General features: G+C 36.6%; 3 protein-coding genes across 3 annotated transcripts; 1 reads left to right on the forward strand and 2 right to left on the reverse strand.

The window, feature by feature from the left end:
• Positions 1 to 244: 244 nt before the first annotated feature.
• On the forward strand, positions 245 to 1,405 carry LOC113693598 (cysteine-rich repeat secretory protein 55-like). The gene has a single exon (XM_027212141.2). It carries the CDS (start codon positions 444 to 446, stop codon positions 1,197 to 1,199), a length of 756 nt encoding a protein of 251 aa, XP_027067942.1. The 5' UTR covers positions 245 to 443; the 3' UTR covers positions 1,200 to 1,405.
• A 2,455-nt stretch (positions 1,406 to 3,860) lies between these two features.
• LOC113692439 (putative late blight resistance protein homolog R1A-3) lies at positions 3,861 to 8,900 on the reverse strand. The gene is made up of 2 exons (XM_027210849.2): positions 4,893 to 8,900; positions 3,861 to 4,178 (listed from the first exon to the last, which is right to left on the reverse strand). The coding sequence occupies exon 1, from the start codon at positions 8,633 to 8,635 to the stop codon at positions 4,934 to 4,936; it is 3,702 nt and encodes a 1,233-aa protein (XP_027066650.1). The 5' UTR covers positions 8,636 to 8,900; the 3' UTR covers positions 3,861 to 4,178; positions 4,893 to 4,933.
• Positions 8,901 to 12,462: 3,562 nt separating this feature from the next.
• On the reverse strand, positions 12,463 to 14,690 carry LOC113693412 (leucine-rich repeat receptor protein kinase HPCA1-like). Its single transcript, XM_027211958.2, has 12 exons — positions 14,606 to 14,690; positions 14,399 to 14,522; positions 14,206 to 14,280; positions 14,001 to 14,072; positions 13,745 to 13,906; positions 13,582 to 13,656; positions 13,429 to 13,500; positions 13,223 to 13,294; positions 13,041 to 13,109; positions 12,861 to 12,935; positions 12,704 to 12,775; positions 12,463 to 12,601 (listed from the first exon to the last, which is right to left on the reverse strand). Exons 1-12 carry the CDS (start codon positions 14,688 to 14,690, stop codon positions 12,463 to 12,465), a joined length of 1,092 nt encoding a protein of 363 aa, XP_027067759.2.
• Between the last annotated feature and the right edge of the window lie 824 nt (positions 14,691 to 15,514).

Below are 15,514 nucleotides of genomic sequence, written 5' to 3' on the forward strand. Positions count from 1 at the left end.
CTACTACTTGGTTTGCTATCGTCCCTAGTATTTGATATTGGTTTGCCATCGTCCCTAGTAATTGATTTGTATGATTATTATTATGCTGCTTTGGGATGGCCAGAAGCGTGTGGACCTGGCAGAAGCACGGCAGCCCCCCACTACCCTCCTCCACTACCCTGTGGACCTGGCAGAAGCGCGCAGCAGCCCCTCTCTTTTGCTGTGGACCTCTCTTTTGCTGGCAGCCCCCCTCTTTTCCTGGATAATGCTAGTTGTTTCCTTTAGTTTAGATAGGATTTCCAAAGGATTGAATAGTTTACTTTGACCTCGAAAAATCTGCAACCAGTGTCATGTTCCAGCTAATAGATCTAGCAATAGGGACGCGCACATTATTTTCTCCTATAAATTGGATAGCATTTAGGAAGCAAATGCAACTGCAAATCGCTGATAACTAAGATCAGTACATGATGGCTTTGTTTCGCCTTGTTCTCTTGCTATTCCTCGGCAGCTGCGCTGCAGTACTCGCAGATTTCCTCTTTGATAGTGGGGTTGTTAGCGTTTATAGATGCAGTGAAAATTCAACAATAGCAACCCCTCAAATGTCAGCAAACATCGATAGCTTGGTGGCTCAACTAACATCAAGCACTTCTCGGACTCGTTTCAGTGCTGCCACTTATGGCAAAGGTACAGACCAAGTCTACGGCTTGGGACAATGCAGGAGAGACGTGAATATTAAAGATTGCGCAAGATGCCTTCGTAATGCAACACAATCCATTCGAACATTTTGTCAAAACCGGGCTGATGTCTGGATGTGGTATAATGATACCTGCTTTCTAAGGTTTGACGACAGCAAATTCTTTGGAACAGTTGATCCATCTAGCTTTGACAACTTATACACCTCTGATCATCCACAACATCCGTCTGCTTTCAAGAAACAGCTAGATGCTCTTATAAGTAAGGTCAGCTCGGAGGCTATTGTGCCTGCAAATGAAGGTGTTGGCAAGGGAAGGAGTTTCAGCGTCGCATCTAATGCTACTATTTATGCCTTGGCCCAGTGCACCAGGGATTTGTCCCAACATTCTTGCAACGAGTGCCTGAACACAGTCACTGGCAACTTCCTCAAATTCTGCAACAATGACAAAAGTGTAGGATGTCGAGTTGCATCTACCGCCTGCTATGTTCATTATGAAATATTTCCGTTTTACTTTCCTCTTGATTAGTGAGAGCCCTTGTCAGTGTAACAGGAAATAAAATTCCTCCAGAGTTCAATAAGCCTTGAACTAAAAGGTCATGCCAAGGAGGAATCAAATCAAGAAATTGAGTTCTGTACTGTGTTAATCATTTCTCTCTGTATCTCTTACATTTGATTTACTACGTGTGATTTATATGTCTGCATAATAAATGGAGAGCCTTATTGTTGTAACAACACATATATGTACGAAGATTTCTTTACAAACTTATAGTGATTGGCTCTGCCGTAACTTCTGCGGAAAGGAACAACGTCTTTGACATCATTGAGGCTGGTAGCAAAAAGACCTAATGTTTAACCGTTTCATGTCTGCGAAGATCCAAAGTATCTTGATTGCTGACAAGTTGCATTCTTGCTTCGTCAAGCCCAGTTCTTTCATCCCTTATGCTTTATTAAAATATTGCGACTCGTAGCTTTATCATTGATTGCTGTCAAGTTGTCACCCTTCTTTTTTTTTTTTTTTTAATATATATATATATTAAAAAACCTGTTTTGGTGGATGACACGACAGGGGAACTTTTGGTTGATTCTAAATTATTTACTTGGCCACCAATATCGCTCCGTAATAGTTTAATGTTGGCTCAAGAAGTTTTGATCCGTTTTACAAAATCATGAAAGTTTTGAACTGGACTTTGATGATTGACGAATGAACATGCCTATGAAATCTAATTTTAAGTTTGAATTGGTGAAGCAATTCTTGATTATCACACCAGAATCTATCTGCCTTAATCGTAATAGTCTTTTAAACATTGAACGTTAACAATTTCAATGATACAGTAGGTAACAGTTTGCTATGCTTCTCAAAAAGACTCATTCATGATCATCTACTGGGAAAAAGGAAACACATTTTGTTACTTACCTCTCGTGATGTCACCTGGTGAATCATAGCATGGAAATCAACAAAACTTCAAATTGCTTTATAAACATGGTTGCACTATGTTTCTTGACCAGATGAAGTGTTAAATTTTACATTTTATTCAAGTAAATCTCATGTGGTGGTTCACTGTGACTTTTTGCAGAAGAAGATCTATCAAGTTTATTATTTGTTCATAAAGGTTGCTTCGTACTAAGATTACCTGGATGCAGTTTCTGCAGTTCAGCGGAAGTTTTGGTGTGACAGAAATACACGCCAAAATTGAATCTGGGAAAATTTAATATGGAATATATATCTTAAATATTCTAACCAAGAAATAAAAAGATTGGCATTTGTGTGATTTTATGGGCTCTGTGCTATGTGCTGGATGTTGGTATGTCATCCCATGCATGTCTGTAGTTTAGCCATTCATCTGCACCCGAAAGTCCATACCATCATTCAGATTTGAAAATTTTTTATATTTGATAAACAATTGAAATCTGTAACTATGAAAAGCATGGAATTTGTGTATTATGACGGCTGGAGAGGAGATGCCCGCTTCTCTATTCGGTTCATGCTTGCCCTAAGTTATTTAAACGTTAAGCTTTGGTGCTATGTTGAATTGGATAAAGTGTCTGTACCTGGGTCGTTTTTAGATGTTTTAGGAAACTTAAGCTTTTGTTACATTTACAAATCCCCAGTGTCACCTTTAAGTCACAATTTTCTCTTCTTGCCTAAGGCTTGCTTCTCTTCTAAGTTTGCTTTAATCAAGCTACACTTTTATCATTCAGAAAGTATGCACATTACAGTTGTGCCTGCACAAGTTACTTTTATTTGCCAATATGTTGCATTTTTGCGTGTTCCCCTGGTTAAACTTTTCTCATGTAATAGCAATATTTGGTGTGCCTTAGCTTCTTGTTCAAACATTCTTCTATTCCACTGGGGATTCTTTGTTCATTAATATCCCCAGGTTACTATTATAGTTTGAAGTCTGTTTCCCAGTCTGATACCTGCCCAATGGCATCTCATGCTAAAATCCAAGTTCTTAGTTCACTTCTGCTCATTTGTGCTCCTCCTTCAGTACTCTGTTGTTTATTCTGGATTGGAATACTGTTCTTTTTCGTCGGTAAACGGCTTTTTCCCCTTCATGCGCAATCATGCCTGAGCTAACACACGCGTTCCTGGAACATTTGCCTGTGTCTGTGTCCCCTCAAAGCTTCCTTAACATCTTTTGGTCACCGCCTTTTTTTTGGTTGATACAGATACAGAATGATTGTTGATGGAGCTGTGTTTAACTGTTCGTGCTATTGGAGGACATTTAGAAGCTCATTCTTAAAAGTTTCAAAATGGCCTTTGCGCCGCTGTGGTCAAGACACAAGGTCTGAAATGATATTAGCCTAACTGTTAGCCATTGCAAAGAAACTGCTATTCTAGCTAAAAGGCAAAAAATTGCCTCAGATGACGTGTTAGGAACTGATTTCTAGTGGTTGCATTTCTTCATCGCTCATGGGATCAACCAATTAAAGGAGGATTGCAGTATTCCATGCAACTTAGAACCCATTTCCAAGACTCCTACTTGGTCTAGCTACTGAGAAGGCATTATGTTGTTTCTATCAAGTCAAAATCTCCCCAGTTTGAGTAAAGTTTCCATGTTATATGATAGCATCAGGTGATACTTTTTGTTAACTTGTGCCTTTTGGATCTCTGTAAAATGGTTAGCCTGCGGGCGAGCAAGCCCTTGCGAGTTCTTGAATGCAAATTAAACTACAATGAAGAAAGAAACAATAGCTATCCCGACAGAGCTAGACAGCCGGGAGGGGGGAGCTAGACCTGTCCCCTTCCCTGCTTTTTAAGTTCGATCTCTTCCCTTTTTTTTTTTTTTTTAATAAAAAGTTCGATCTCTTCCCTACTAGATTTTTTTTTTTTGAACAAATCGACAAAGCCTTTACAATTACATTCCACAAGATAGTAGTAGTTCAAAAGATGTACAGATCAAATCCCATCATACTATATTTACCTCTTCAAATATCCTCAAATCTGCTGCAAGTCATGGTATGCCAAACCAAATTGAGAAAGGAGTATTTCATGACTACCAACCTGCAAGGATAACCTTCAATATATTATGGACAGGAGAGACTTCAATATTTTAGTATGCTGCAAATAGTAAATTGAGTAGTATGTTGGGAGCAGGGAAGCCTAATTAATAAGGTTTTATCCATAGAGCGAATGTATGAAAGATGAACTACATATAGATTGAGATAATTAAAGTTGCAAACTGGGACTGATACCAGTATCACTCTGAAAACTAGATAAAACAGAATTTGTCTCCAAAAGTGCATTAGTTCCACATTATTTCCATTGAACTAGTTCCAATTCAAACATGAATTAGAAAATTCACCTGTTTAAGTTGAGAAAATTCAGCACAAGTTTCGCAACCCAGAACAAGTATCGTGATGGGGGGATGAAAATGGAAGAGAAAGAAAATAATCTGAAAAGCAGATCTGCAATTACATGGTGCCTATTCATAAACATTTCTCTGGAAGCAATTCTTTGAGCATAATTAAAAAGAAAAAATACTCTTCTCGAGGAATAGGAAAATGATATATATACAGGTGTTTAAAAAAGCATTTTATCTGTATCTTAGAAACGGCTTACACGATGTTTTTATATAATAAAGGATTCTGATTCCTTATGTTGAAATGATAGAAATGATGATGGCACGTACTGTGTTCTGCATAAAGTGTGTGCATAAATCTACTTGAATAACTGTAAGCAGTAATGAGGAATGACCATCTGTTCACATTCACTTACTGATAAACAAAAGCAGCAGCCAGTTCTCCATTGGAATTCTTTTACCAGCAGATGAGTTGCAGATCGCCATTGCCCATATCCTTTTGCTCTTCAAAAATTGTCTGGGCAGACTTCTCAACATTGGGACTGCAGCCTCGCACCTTGATCATTCTCAAGGTGGAGATCTCAGCAAAAGAAGAGGGGATCTCCTGAAGCTTGGTACAATCTATCAAGACAAGGTTCTCAAGGCAGGGGAAGGGCTCAGCGGGCACAGCCCATCTTTCAAATTCTGAATTATGTATTCTGAGGAATTTGAGGCTTGAGAACTCCCCCTCTTTCATATAAAATGTGTGCTTTGCAAAGTCTATAAGTCGGAATTTGAGAACCACAAGATTAGGTAGCTGGCCAATTGCTGATATTCCAGTCCTTGGTAGTAAACAGTTGAACAATGTTAACCTTTTAAGCGCTGTTGGAAACTCAATTGCTGGTAGTTTAGGAGTAGAAACCCAACGATAGAACATGGTCAGTGCCTCCAGTTCACTCAGGATGCTCAAGTCTACAACTTTGCAGCTTCCACCGCGATGCTTACCCGACTCTGGAAGTGAACAACTCAGCTTGCGGAGTCTTGGTAACCGTCTTAGCAGGATCTGTGCATCTCTTCCATCACAAAGAACTACCGATGAAAAAGTATGCGCATTGTCTAATTGATAAAACTCCTCAGATTTGTCATCACCCAAAGAGATATTAGCACAAGGACGGATTTCTACATGCCTTAAACTTTTCATCTGCCAAATGGTATCCGGTAGATCAATCTTGACAACAAGAAGTGGCGCTCTCACGATTAAAGTTTCCAAGTTCCAGAGGTTGGCTATGGATGATGGAATCTTTGTAATTATACCTGAAATCGCTAAGTACCGTAAATGTACTATTGACATCAGGGCGTCAAGATCAGAATCATCCAAGTGTAACTTCTCCATATCCAATACTTTGAGAAGTCTAAAGGTTCTGGAAAAGCTAGTGCCAATGAACAGCATACCATGAGCAAACACTATAGAATGGACGGGCGAGCAAACAGGATGCGAATCAGTAACATGAAACAATGAACTGTGAAATGATAGCCGATGCATGTCCACATCACAACCATTGGAGGGATAATTACCTAAATCATAATGATGAATTAGCTGTAAAAAGTTCTCTTCTTTAGCTTTTGCCATGCAAAATTCACGCAAGAGATTATGAACCTGACATCTATTGACCCCACCATCGGAACTTCTTTCACTGACAATTACAAGGCTATGATTAACAAGATCCATCAAGTACTCCATTGCCACATCTTCCAACCTCCTTTGATCTGTTGTTCTTATAAATCCTTCTGAAATCCATAATAGGGTCATCTTCCGGGCTCTGATATTTTGACCCTCAGCAAATGCTCCAAAATAGAGAAAGCATGGTTTAAGATGATCTGGTATGTGTCTGTAGCTTAACTCCAATATGTCCATGGACCCATCAATTGGATGGCTCGAACTCAGACTTCGAGCAATTTTTTTCCACCAATATAGACTATTCTTTGACTTAGCAAGGATTCCAGCAACCAAAACAATTGACAAAGGTAGTCCCTTGCACTTTCTTGCAATTTCCATGCCAACTTCAACTAAATCTTGTGGACATTCATCTTTATGGAATGTTTTCTGTTTCAATAACTCCCAACCTTCCCTCTCATGGAACGGCCGAAGAGTATGGAAGTAGCACTTGCAGTCATCTTGCCAAGATAACTTGTGAATTCGGCTCGTGAACAGAATTCTGCTTCCATTGTTGTTGTCAGGAAATGATCCCTTTAATTCATTCCAAGCTCGAATATCCCAGATATCATCCATAACTATAAGATAGCTTCGTCCAATCAAACATTTTCTAAGCCGATTTGCAAGTTCCTCATCACTCGTTTCAAAAGTATCATGACTAGAAAGCTCAGTGACATTACTTAACATTTCAAGCAATGCATTTCTATACCTATATTCTTGAGACACACAACACCAGACACATTGAATAAAGTGATAACGGATTGATGGATGGTTGTAGACTTTCTTGGCTAAAGTTGTCTTACCTTGGCCAGGCATACCAATAATCGAAACAATTTGAAGTTGTTCTGGTCCTCTTGTAAGTCGATCGATTATGGTTTCTGCCTCATCATCAAATCCGACAACAGGCTCATCTATTCTTGAGTTACTAGCTTGTGCTGGTAAGAGATGCATGGAGTTCAAATTTGCGCAGAGGATCCCAGGATTTTTCATATGCTTACTTCCAAGATTCTCAACCTCATTCCTGGTGGTCTTAATTTCTTCAATGACTGTAGAAAGACATATTACGGTATACCAGAAACGAGTATTTCTGATTGAACACAAGTCAGTGACATGCTCTGCGTGGTATGCCACATTGATAATTCTTCTCCAAAGATCTTTCAGCTGCTCTTGCTCATTTCGTCCATCCATTTTATCCGTGAGGCAAGTCCTCAGTGACTGCAGCTCCTTCTGAACAATCACAACCTTTTGCTTTACAAAAGGGATAAAATTGGCATTCTTTTTTTGCATTTTCGCTAAATTTTCCAAGATGAAAGCAATATATCCGGTTCCATGAGTCCTGAGAGAATAAAATTCTGATGCATCTGGAATGTAGATGTAGAACTTTCTGACCACTTCCCGGAGTGTCTTAATCTTTCCTAGGATTTCAGACAAAAGAAAATTCTTCTTTTTGATGACATTGTCATTCATTTCCTCCAAACAGACTGAGGAAAGGAGAGATGCTGCCTCAATGACAACGGCATGAGCTTGTGTGAGGATTTCATCTTCACAGTCCTCTGGTGAATCCATCAGAAATGCTATTATGATGATAAGCCCTTCTCGAATGATCTCAATGCGGTCCCTGAAAACAGCAGGAGTATCCTCCAGCAGAATGTTGACAAAGTCTGCAACAATTTCACCCATCAGAGAAGTGTCATACGCTGACAACTTTAAAGCTTTGAGGACTCCAAGACACATCCCCGTAACCCCTGAAGCACAAGGCCAACTCTCCTCATGCAGATCAGAAATCATGGTATTCATTCTGCACTGCATGTTTTCATCATTTTTATTGATCCAGCACAAAAATGATAGACATGCTACTTTGTTAGCCCAAGAACGGATATGAACCAACAAATATTCAAATTTCTGATGCTCATAGCAACGTTGTGCGGTGAAATAAAAAAACTTTCTAAAGAACCTTAGTTTCTCTTCAAGGGCACTAATATGCTTACTCAGTGGAGCAATCTGTTCATCTTCCGAGTGACGAAGATCCTTAAGATTCGTGATGATACAGTCCATGAAATTGAAGACCTCTCCAGTCAGAGAAGCCTTGATGAATTCTACTGAGAAATGAAGCATAAAATTGCAATTCTTTCTAATATCAGACTTAAACTGCTCAACATTTTCTAGCAAATTAGAAGTCAGAAGATGCCAATTTCTACCCTTTTTCTTCCGGATTGCACAGAGACCAGCTGAATAAAGGCCCTTATTTGCTACTTCTACTGCAGAACTAATGGAATTAAGAGCGAACTGCAACTGACAATTCTTACCAGCTTCTTCGGACTTGGGCAAGCACCAGAGAAACATCTTCAGGAAATTTAGCTCCACTTGAAACTTTTGTATTTGATCCTTCATTCGATCAGTTAAGCCTCGTTCATTTCCTAGGCGTGTTAACTGTTCCATGGTGGAATCAAGACAAGTATTTGCCATTTTCTTCTCCTAAATTTGTCCTCAGATCTTTCTTTAGAGCATCAAAGAAGATGATTCAGGGGAACTTGATGGATATGTGAACAACCATTTGGTATCTTTCTTTGTCAATGACTCTGACTTGCAGTTCTACCATCCAATTATTCCGTTCACTTTACATTAAAGCTACTCGGTGCTAGTACTTCTTTTTATTTAAGTAAAGAAAGAAACTAGCGTGATCACTGAATATCATATGTTGAACTTTGACGCATGTCTCCATGACCACGGGTAAAAGATGGTCCTCCAATTATCTTAAGTACGTCAATCCCTGTAAAATTCCTGGAACTTTCATGGATACATACATAGATAGCTTCATCATCCGTTTACCTTCCATGGATAGCTTCCCACTGGTGCTTATTACGCGTTTATAGGCGCACCTAGTTTATACAAAATAAAAACAAAAACAAAAAATAAAAATAACATGCAAACGATATTCACATTTATGGTTAAATACTTCTTTACTCAATTTCGATTTGTTAAAAATCTAGTGCCTTCGGTCCAAGTAGAAGTGTTAAGATCAGTGATTTGGGCAGGTTTAGGCAAGTCATTATCGGGCAATGAATATAATTGGGTTAATTCATTTATACGTATTTTATAAATGGATCAAAATGAGTCAATCTATTTATACCTATTTAAACAATCGATATGAGTATACCCAATTACCCATTTATGACTTACTTAAAATTTTTATTATTTTTAAAAAAATTTCTGCATGTTATTTGACAAAAAATAATGATATTTTATTATTATTAGATTGGTAAAAAATTCAAATTTATTTGCTTAATATCTACTAAAAATTGAGTTTAACTGTATAATTATTTTTAAATAAATATAAATGGTTAAGCAAATCAGCCTATTATCTGCTAATTAAATGTGTTTAATTGAGTACTCATATAAATTCATTCAAAATTCATTGCACACTAAAATTCACTTATTAATGAATGAGTTTGGACAGATCAATATTCAATAGTATTGGGTCGTGCATATATACTGTTTAAAAACCATTGGGACCGGAATAGGAGTGAAAGAAAATTCAATTTTGGAAGACAAAGAACTTGGGTTTAACTTTAACCGATCCCTCATAGTGATAAAATATTGGGTTCACAATCAATTAATCGTTTGTTGTACTTGAGACCTACCAAAAAGTCCTGAAAAAAAAATTCTTAATGTCGAGTGGAGTAGGTATTTTTGCTCGAAACATAAAGTAAAGTTGTTGAGCGTTTATCTTTTCTTTCTTTAATTTGTTTTTAAACTTTTGGGGGCCATGAACAGAACGAAGCATATTGACTTGGTGAAAACTAGAAAACAAGCCGTTTGGTAACGGGAATCCTAGGACGTGTTTTTAATTCGAATTTATCAATCCATTTTAAGAGATAAAATTAAAGAACGGCCGGTGCTCAGGCTATTTAACGGGTGCTCATTAAACATTTATTAAAATATAGTGTAGGTGTCATATTTTTAAAAATATAAGATTAATTAAGAAAAGCAAATAAGTATAACGAAGGGTAAGTAAGATTAGATAAGAAAAGTATATGAATGTAAAAAAAGGTAATATTTGTTAGTATGTAAATATACATTATAGGTTAAATGAATTTTAGATGTATTATATGAGTGTCTAATGGGCTTGACACTCGTTAACAAAAAATTCATTAAAGAAGAGTTATAATGTCTTATTCTTATTTGATGAAAATATTTTGTCTTTTGTTTTATAAGACAAAAATCATATTTTGTTGTGGACTGAATAAGACCAATAACTGCAACAAAATGTGTTTTGACCATGGTTTTATCAAGGTTGTGTATCCCCTTCTTTTTTATCCATTTACTCTTGCTTCTAATGACAAGTACCCTTGCAAAAATATTTTGAGAATATTACTGCTAACAATTTTCCCATAATGTCCCAAATGAAGCAAAAGTTTAACAAATTCCAATCATGATGCTTCAAACAAAACTAATTTAAACTAATCTAGAAAAAGGATCAGTTAATACTTTTAACTATTATTGTATAAAATTTTATTGAAATGAAGCTTGTTTATTATGGTTAGAAAAAGGGATAATTTCAGAAATCTTTCCCTAGGTTTCTAATAATTTTACTGACCTCTCCCGAGATTTATAAAATCACACTAACGTCCCTTGAGGTTAAGGTTTTGGTAACAAAATAAATCAAAGTAAAAAAAAAGTATCATTAAAAATGTACTTTGAGGAAAGAGATGAAACTTTTATTTCTTAAATGCTCCTTATGCATGTGTACAAGTTCTATTAGTAAAAGAATGAAAACAATTAATACACATATTTTACTACTCAAAAAGTTCACATTTAACACATTAGACAACACAAATAAGCAAAAAACTATACAAATGATCACGAGATTTAGCAAAACAGTTGACATATCTCTTTTAACATGAGGTTTGCTATGATTTTTGTCAACTATACAACTAATTTCTGATAATTGCCAAGTTCTATCACTCACAAAATGGCTCCATTTGGTATATCAATTAGCATCATTTTGTAATCACAAGTTATTGTTCATTATTAAAGAAATTCCCATCAGTTATTTTCGTTAATTAGTTACTATCAATTAATTAATGCCGTAATTACTCAATCATCATATATTAGTTTCTAATAAGATATAATGTTTTAGGGTATATGAGTAATTTCCACCCATGTGATATAAGTAATTGGGCCCACATATCCATTAGGGAAGGTCAGTATAATTTTGCAAACCTCAAGGGAGACTTATGAAATTGTCAGAAACCTTAGGGGAGGTTTCTAAAATTATCCCTTGAAAATTTATTCTTTTAGGTCTTGAATTAGGATTAATGTAACCAAAGAAAAGCAAAGCATTGGAGTAAATGGCCGCTTAAATAGACAAATCCATATCAACATTCTATCAATAGTAGAATTGTATAAGCAAAATATTGAACAAGAAGCAATGTGGCCCTTATCATTCACTCAAACTTGTAGATTTATATGTGCTTTTTCCTAATCTGACTAGGGACTATAGACGTATCTAAATTTTATAGGGATTTAATTCCAGATCCAATTCCGATTAGATTCTCAATTTATCATATGGAACCAAATATAACCTTAATTTTTTTTTGAAAAGATTGACCATCCATAATCATGTTACGTTGTTGATGGTTATGAGTCAAAAAATCTTTTTTTTTTTTTTGAGATGAATGTTTATGTAATCGATCAAACGTTCTGTTCTCGTCCTTCATTTTTTTGAATAGAGACTTCAATCGGATCGATCAGTACATCTTCTGTTCTGGTATTCATTTATTAAGCTTCTGGCCGGAGGTCTCTGAAAAAGCTTATAGCTTGATTAAACACCTAAATTTCACAAAAAAAAAAAAAAAAAAAAACACTCGGTACATTGGACTGTGATTATTAGAGAACAGAAGAAAACACTTTGTACAAAACAGAATGCAGAAATTAACTATTCAAAGTCCTTTCGGACAATCAAATTTGTTCAAGAGAGCGAATTGGATCGAAAGAGCCAGTCTTGTCGAAGCTGAATTCGTAAAGAGCAGCATGGAAAATGTAAGGTCCAACGTCCATAAGAGAAGTAATTTTGTGGAAACTCAGCCTGACTTCTCAAGGATTTGCAGATTGTTTCTGAACCTGACAGAATACGCTAGTCTTCTTCATATATGCAGAATTGCATATTGGGTTGCCAATCAAGCTGTTGTACACGACATCAAAATATTATCACAATTGAGTACGAAGCAGAAAAGGGATTAACTGAAATGTTATCTTTTATAGTGATTTATGAAGGTCACGATTAATTGGCCTCACTTTAGTTTACTTTTGAACACAGGATCAATTGATATTGAGGATATGCCATTGTTCTCCAAATCAACGCTCAGAATATTTTGGTTGATGTTGCTACCAATAAGCAAAGTTCCATTGAATGCGTTATTCCTCAGACTCCTGCAAAAAGTTTGAGAAAAAGAAAATGCAGAGCTGTAGCCTTTAAAGTCCTATCTAGATTGCAAGATAAATGGGGGTGCTAAATTTAGTTTCTACACTTACACTACTGCAAGATCAGGCAAGCTGAAAAGGGTTGGGGGCAACAATCCACAAAGTGGTCCATTGTCGATATTCCTGAGAGTCGTGTTAAAACTTTCACATGATACGGATCAGAAAAGTTAAAACCTATTTCCAGTAGTTATGCCATTTGTGAACTTACAAAATGTTTAAAGAAGGCAAGGTTGAAAACCAAGCTGGAGCTTCCGACACCTCGAAAGAGTTGTTGCTCAATTCCCTGTTAATGAATAATAGGCCAACTCTTGTGTTGTAATCCAGAAAAATGGGGGCTAGGGAGAGATAAATTGAGTTGGATGATGGACATTCTGAAGGTAGTTCTTACACACGAAGTAGGGAATTCATTCCGGATAAGTTTGGTAATGGTCCAGACAGCCTATTGTTTGGCATGTCCCTACAAGAATGAAATAAGACATTATATATTGAAAGATTATAAGTAGTTTGATGGGTCATGGATATTATGTAATTAACTAAGCCAGCCTTGTTGAGTTAAACTGAGGTACTCACAAGGCAATGAGATTTGTCAGGTTGTTGATATTTGATGGAATCTTTCCAGCTAGGGAATTTTCGCCGAGAAATCTGTAATAGAGGACACAATAGAAGTGGATCTAGACTTTAAAACCACAAGAGAAGAGCCCTAAAGAAGATCAAAATGTCAAGATTTTTGAGTCTTGTAACAGGATGCAAAGGATGATGTAGAAAAGTTCACATACAGAGTTTGAAGTGTCTGAACAAGCCCTATTGTTAAAGGAATCCCTCCACTTAATTGATTTCCGCTAAGTAATCTGTCATTTAGAAGGACGAGACAGTGAAGAGTAACAACCAGTGCATGTGTGATATTTTCAAGGGGGAGATATCAGACTTACATTTTGTTGAATACCATATTAGAACTGAATAGTTTCTGCGGAATTGGACCTGATAGCTGGTTTCCACTGAGCACCCTGTATTGTCATAGAAACAAGACAGTTGATAACCAAGGGAATTAGTAGAAAAGGCGAAAAGTGGTTTCAGAAATCAAATTTTACTAACAAGTGTTTTAGATTATGAAGGAGGTCTAATCCTGGAATTCTGTAGGTTGATACAGGGATGGATCCTGTCAGCCGATTATCTGCTAGGTTGAGCCATGTTAGTTTGCTAAGATTACCCAAGGAAGGTGGTATTTCTCCGGTAAAGTTATTGCCATTAAGTGATCTGGAAAAGCAAGCGATAAAGGCGAAATTATAATAGGGTGAATCTTGCATGACAATATCACTGAAAACCAGAGTACCGTGTTTGAAGTTCTTACAGAAAGGACAATTCCTCTAGATTCCCCAACTCAGCTGGTAAGGTCCCAGTGAAGCTACATTCTTCAAGAACTCTAGGCAACAGAAAAAGAATCAATAATTAGGTTTTCTCTCTGTTCAGCTTATCTCAAGATAAGAACTATAAACTAGAAAAGGGATTGCCAATAATTTGCCATAGAACACAAGTAGCATTCTGCTGAATCTTACAAGGTCTCCAGATTTTGCAATGCTCCTATCTGCGGAATTATGCTACCTGAAAGTTCTTTGTTAAAAGAGAGATACCTGGAAACCATAATCGATAAATATTAGTACCTGATCATGCTAATTGTAACCGGATTCCACAACCACTTCTGGTTCTGTCTTATTGGGATTCTGAGATGAAATAATATAATTTGCTTACAATCCAGTCACTCTTGAGTTGATGCAGGTGACTCCTTCCCACGATCCACCACAAGGATCATCTGACTCGCTCCAGCTTGCTGGTGTATTATGCCAATGTTCTCTCAAATAGCACAGCACTGCAGCTGCACTTAGCCATTTGCTCTAGTTAGTAAAGCAAAAGCATGCATCAATCTATATAGTCAACTGAAGAATAATGGCACTTTACCATCTCCGGGGTCGGTCTCAGAGGAGATTAAACTACATCCTGCAGGCAAGAGTAGGCAGCAGATTAGTAGCTTGATGACTGCCATGGCTGAAAAATTCCTGCAACTGAAACTTGAAGATGTTTAATGTGCTAGTTTTGCTTGCATTGCATGAACTATGGTATGACCTTATATAGGATCACATGAGAAGTGTACCATATCGTTGCTAACAATAAACTGACATATAATTATGTTTCATCAAATTCTCTGTAACCCCCGAAAGAGTTGTTAATAACAAATAAAAACTAGAGAACAAAGCAAAGTCGGCATGCATACTTCCCCATTGGTGTGCTGGAAATTGCCATCTTTCTTTCTGATTATCATGGATAATATTTATAATCTAACTCTGAACTTTTCTATATTCTACACAGAAATTTTCAATAGTAAGTAAACATCATGAGTGGGTGGATTACTTTCATTGACAAAAGCCAAAGAACAAACCGGTGGAATTTAGTAGTTGATCAGAGCTTGCAGGAATAATGATAACAAACTTTGAAACTTGATACTACGCTAAAATGAAAAAAGAAGGGAAAAAATTCTTTTTTTTTTTTTAACCTAGCAAGAGTTTATTAAGAAACTAAATGATGATACACACATATCCTGAAGATTACCGTTTGCAATGTGAGTTTTTTGGGTATTTATCTAAAACTTTACTATAATTTACTGTAGAAGTTTTTAAAAAAATTTTTGAAGTATGGTTTTTTTTTTGAATATTTTGAAATATATAGTTTAAAAACTTTGAAATTTTTTTTGAGATTACTGTAGCTAAAGTTTTTAAAAAACTTGTAGCAGACAAACTTGGCAAAAGACTTGGCTTCCAAACAAGACTGCATGCGATGCCAACTCATGCAATTAGCGTTTCATTAAGCCTC

The sequence above is a fragment of the Coffea arabica genome, chromosome 6c (assembly GCF_036785885.1).
Source record: "Coffea arabica cultivar ET-39 chromosome 6c, Coffea Arabica ET-39 HiFi, whole genome shotgun sequence".
NCBI lineage: Eukaryota > Viridiplantae > Streptophyta > Magnoliopsida > Gentianales > Rubiaceae > Coffea > Coffea arabica.

Bases quoted from the DNA above. Each gene is read 5' to 3' on its own strand.
- LOC113693598 (XM_027212141.2), top strand. From the start codon at position 444: ATGATGGCTTTGTTTCGCCTTGTTCTCTTGCTATTCCTCGGCAGCTGC.
- LOC113692439 (XM_027210849.2), bottom strand. From the start codon at position 8,635: ATGGCAAATACTTGTCTTGATTCCACCATGGAACAGTTAACACGCCTA.
- LOC113693412 (XM_027211958.2), bottom strand. From the start codon at position 14,690: ATGGCAGTCATCAAGCTACTAATCTGCTGCCTACTCTTGCCTGCAGGA. The intron at 13,295-13,428 runs GTATGTGAACTT...CCTCTATTACAG, and splicing joins GTTCAGACACTTCAAACTCT to ATTTCTCGGCGAAAATTCCC. The intron at 12,936-13,040 runs GTAAGAACTACC...ATTCATTAACAG, and splicing joins ATGAATTCCCTACTTCGTGT to GGAATTGAGCAACAACTCTT.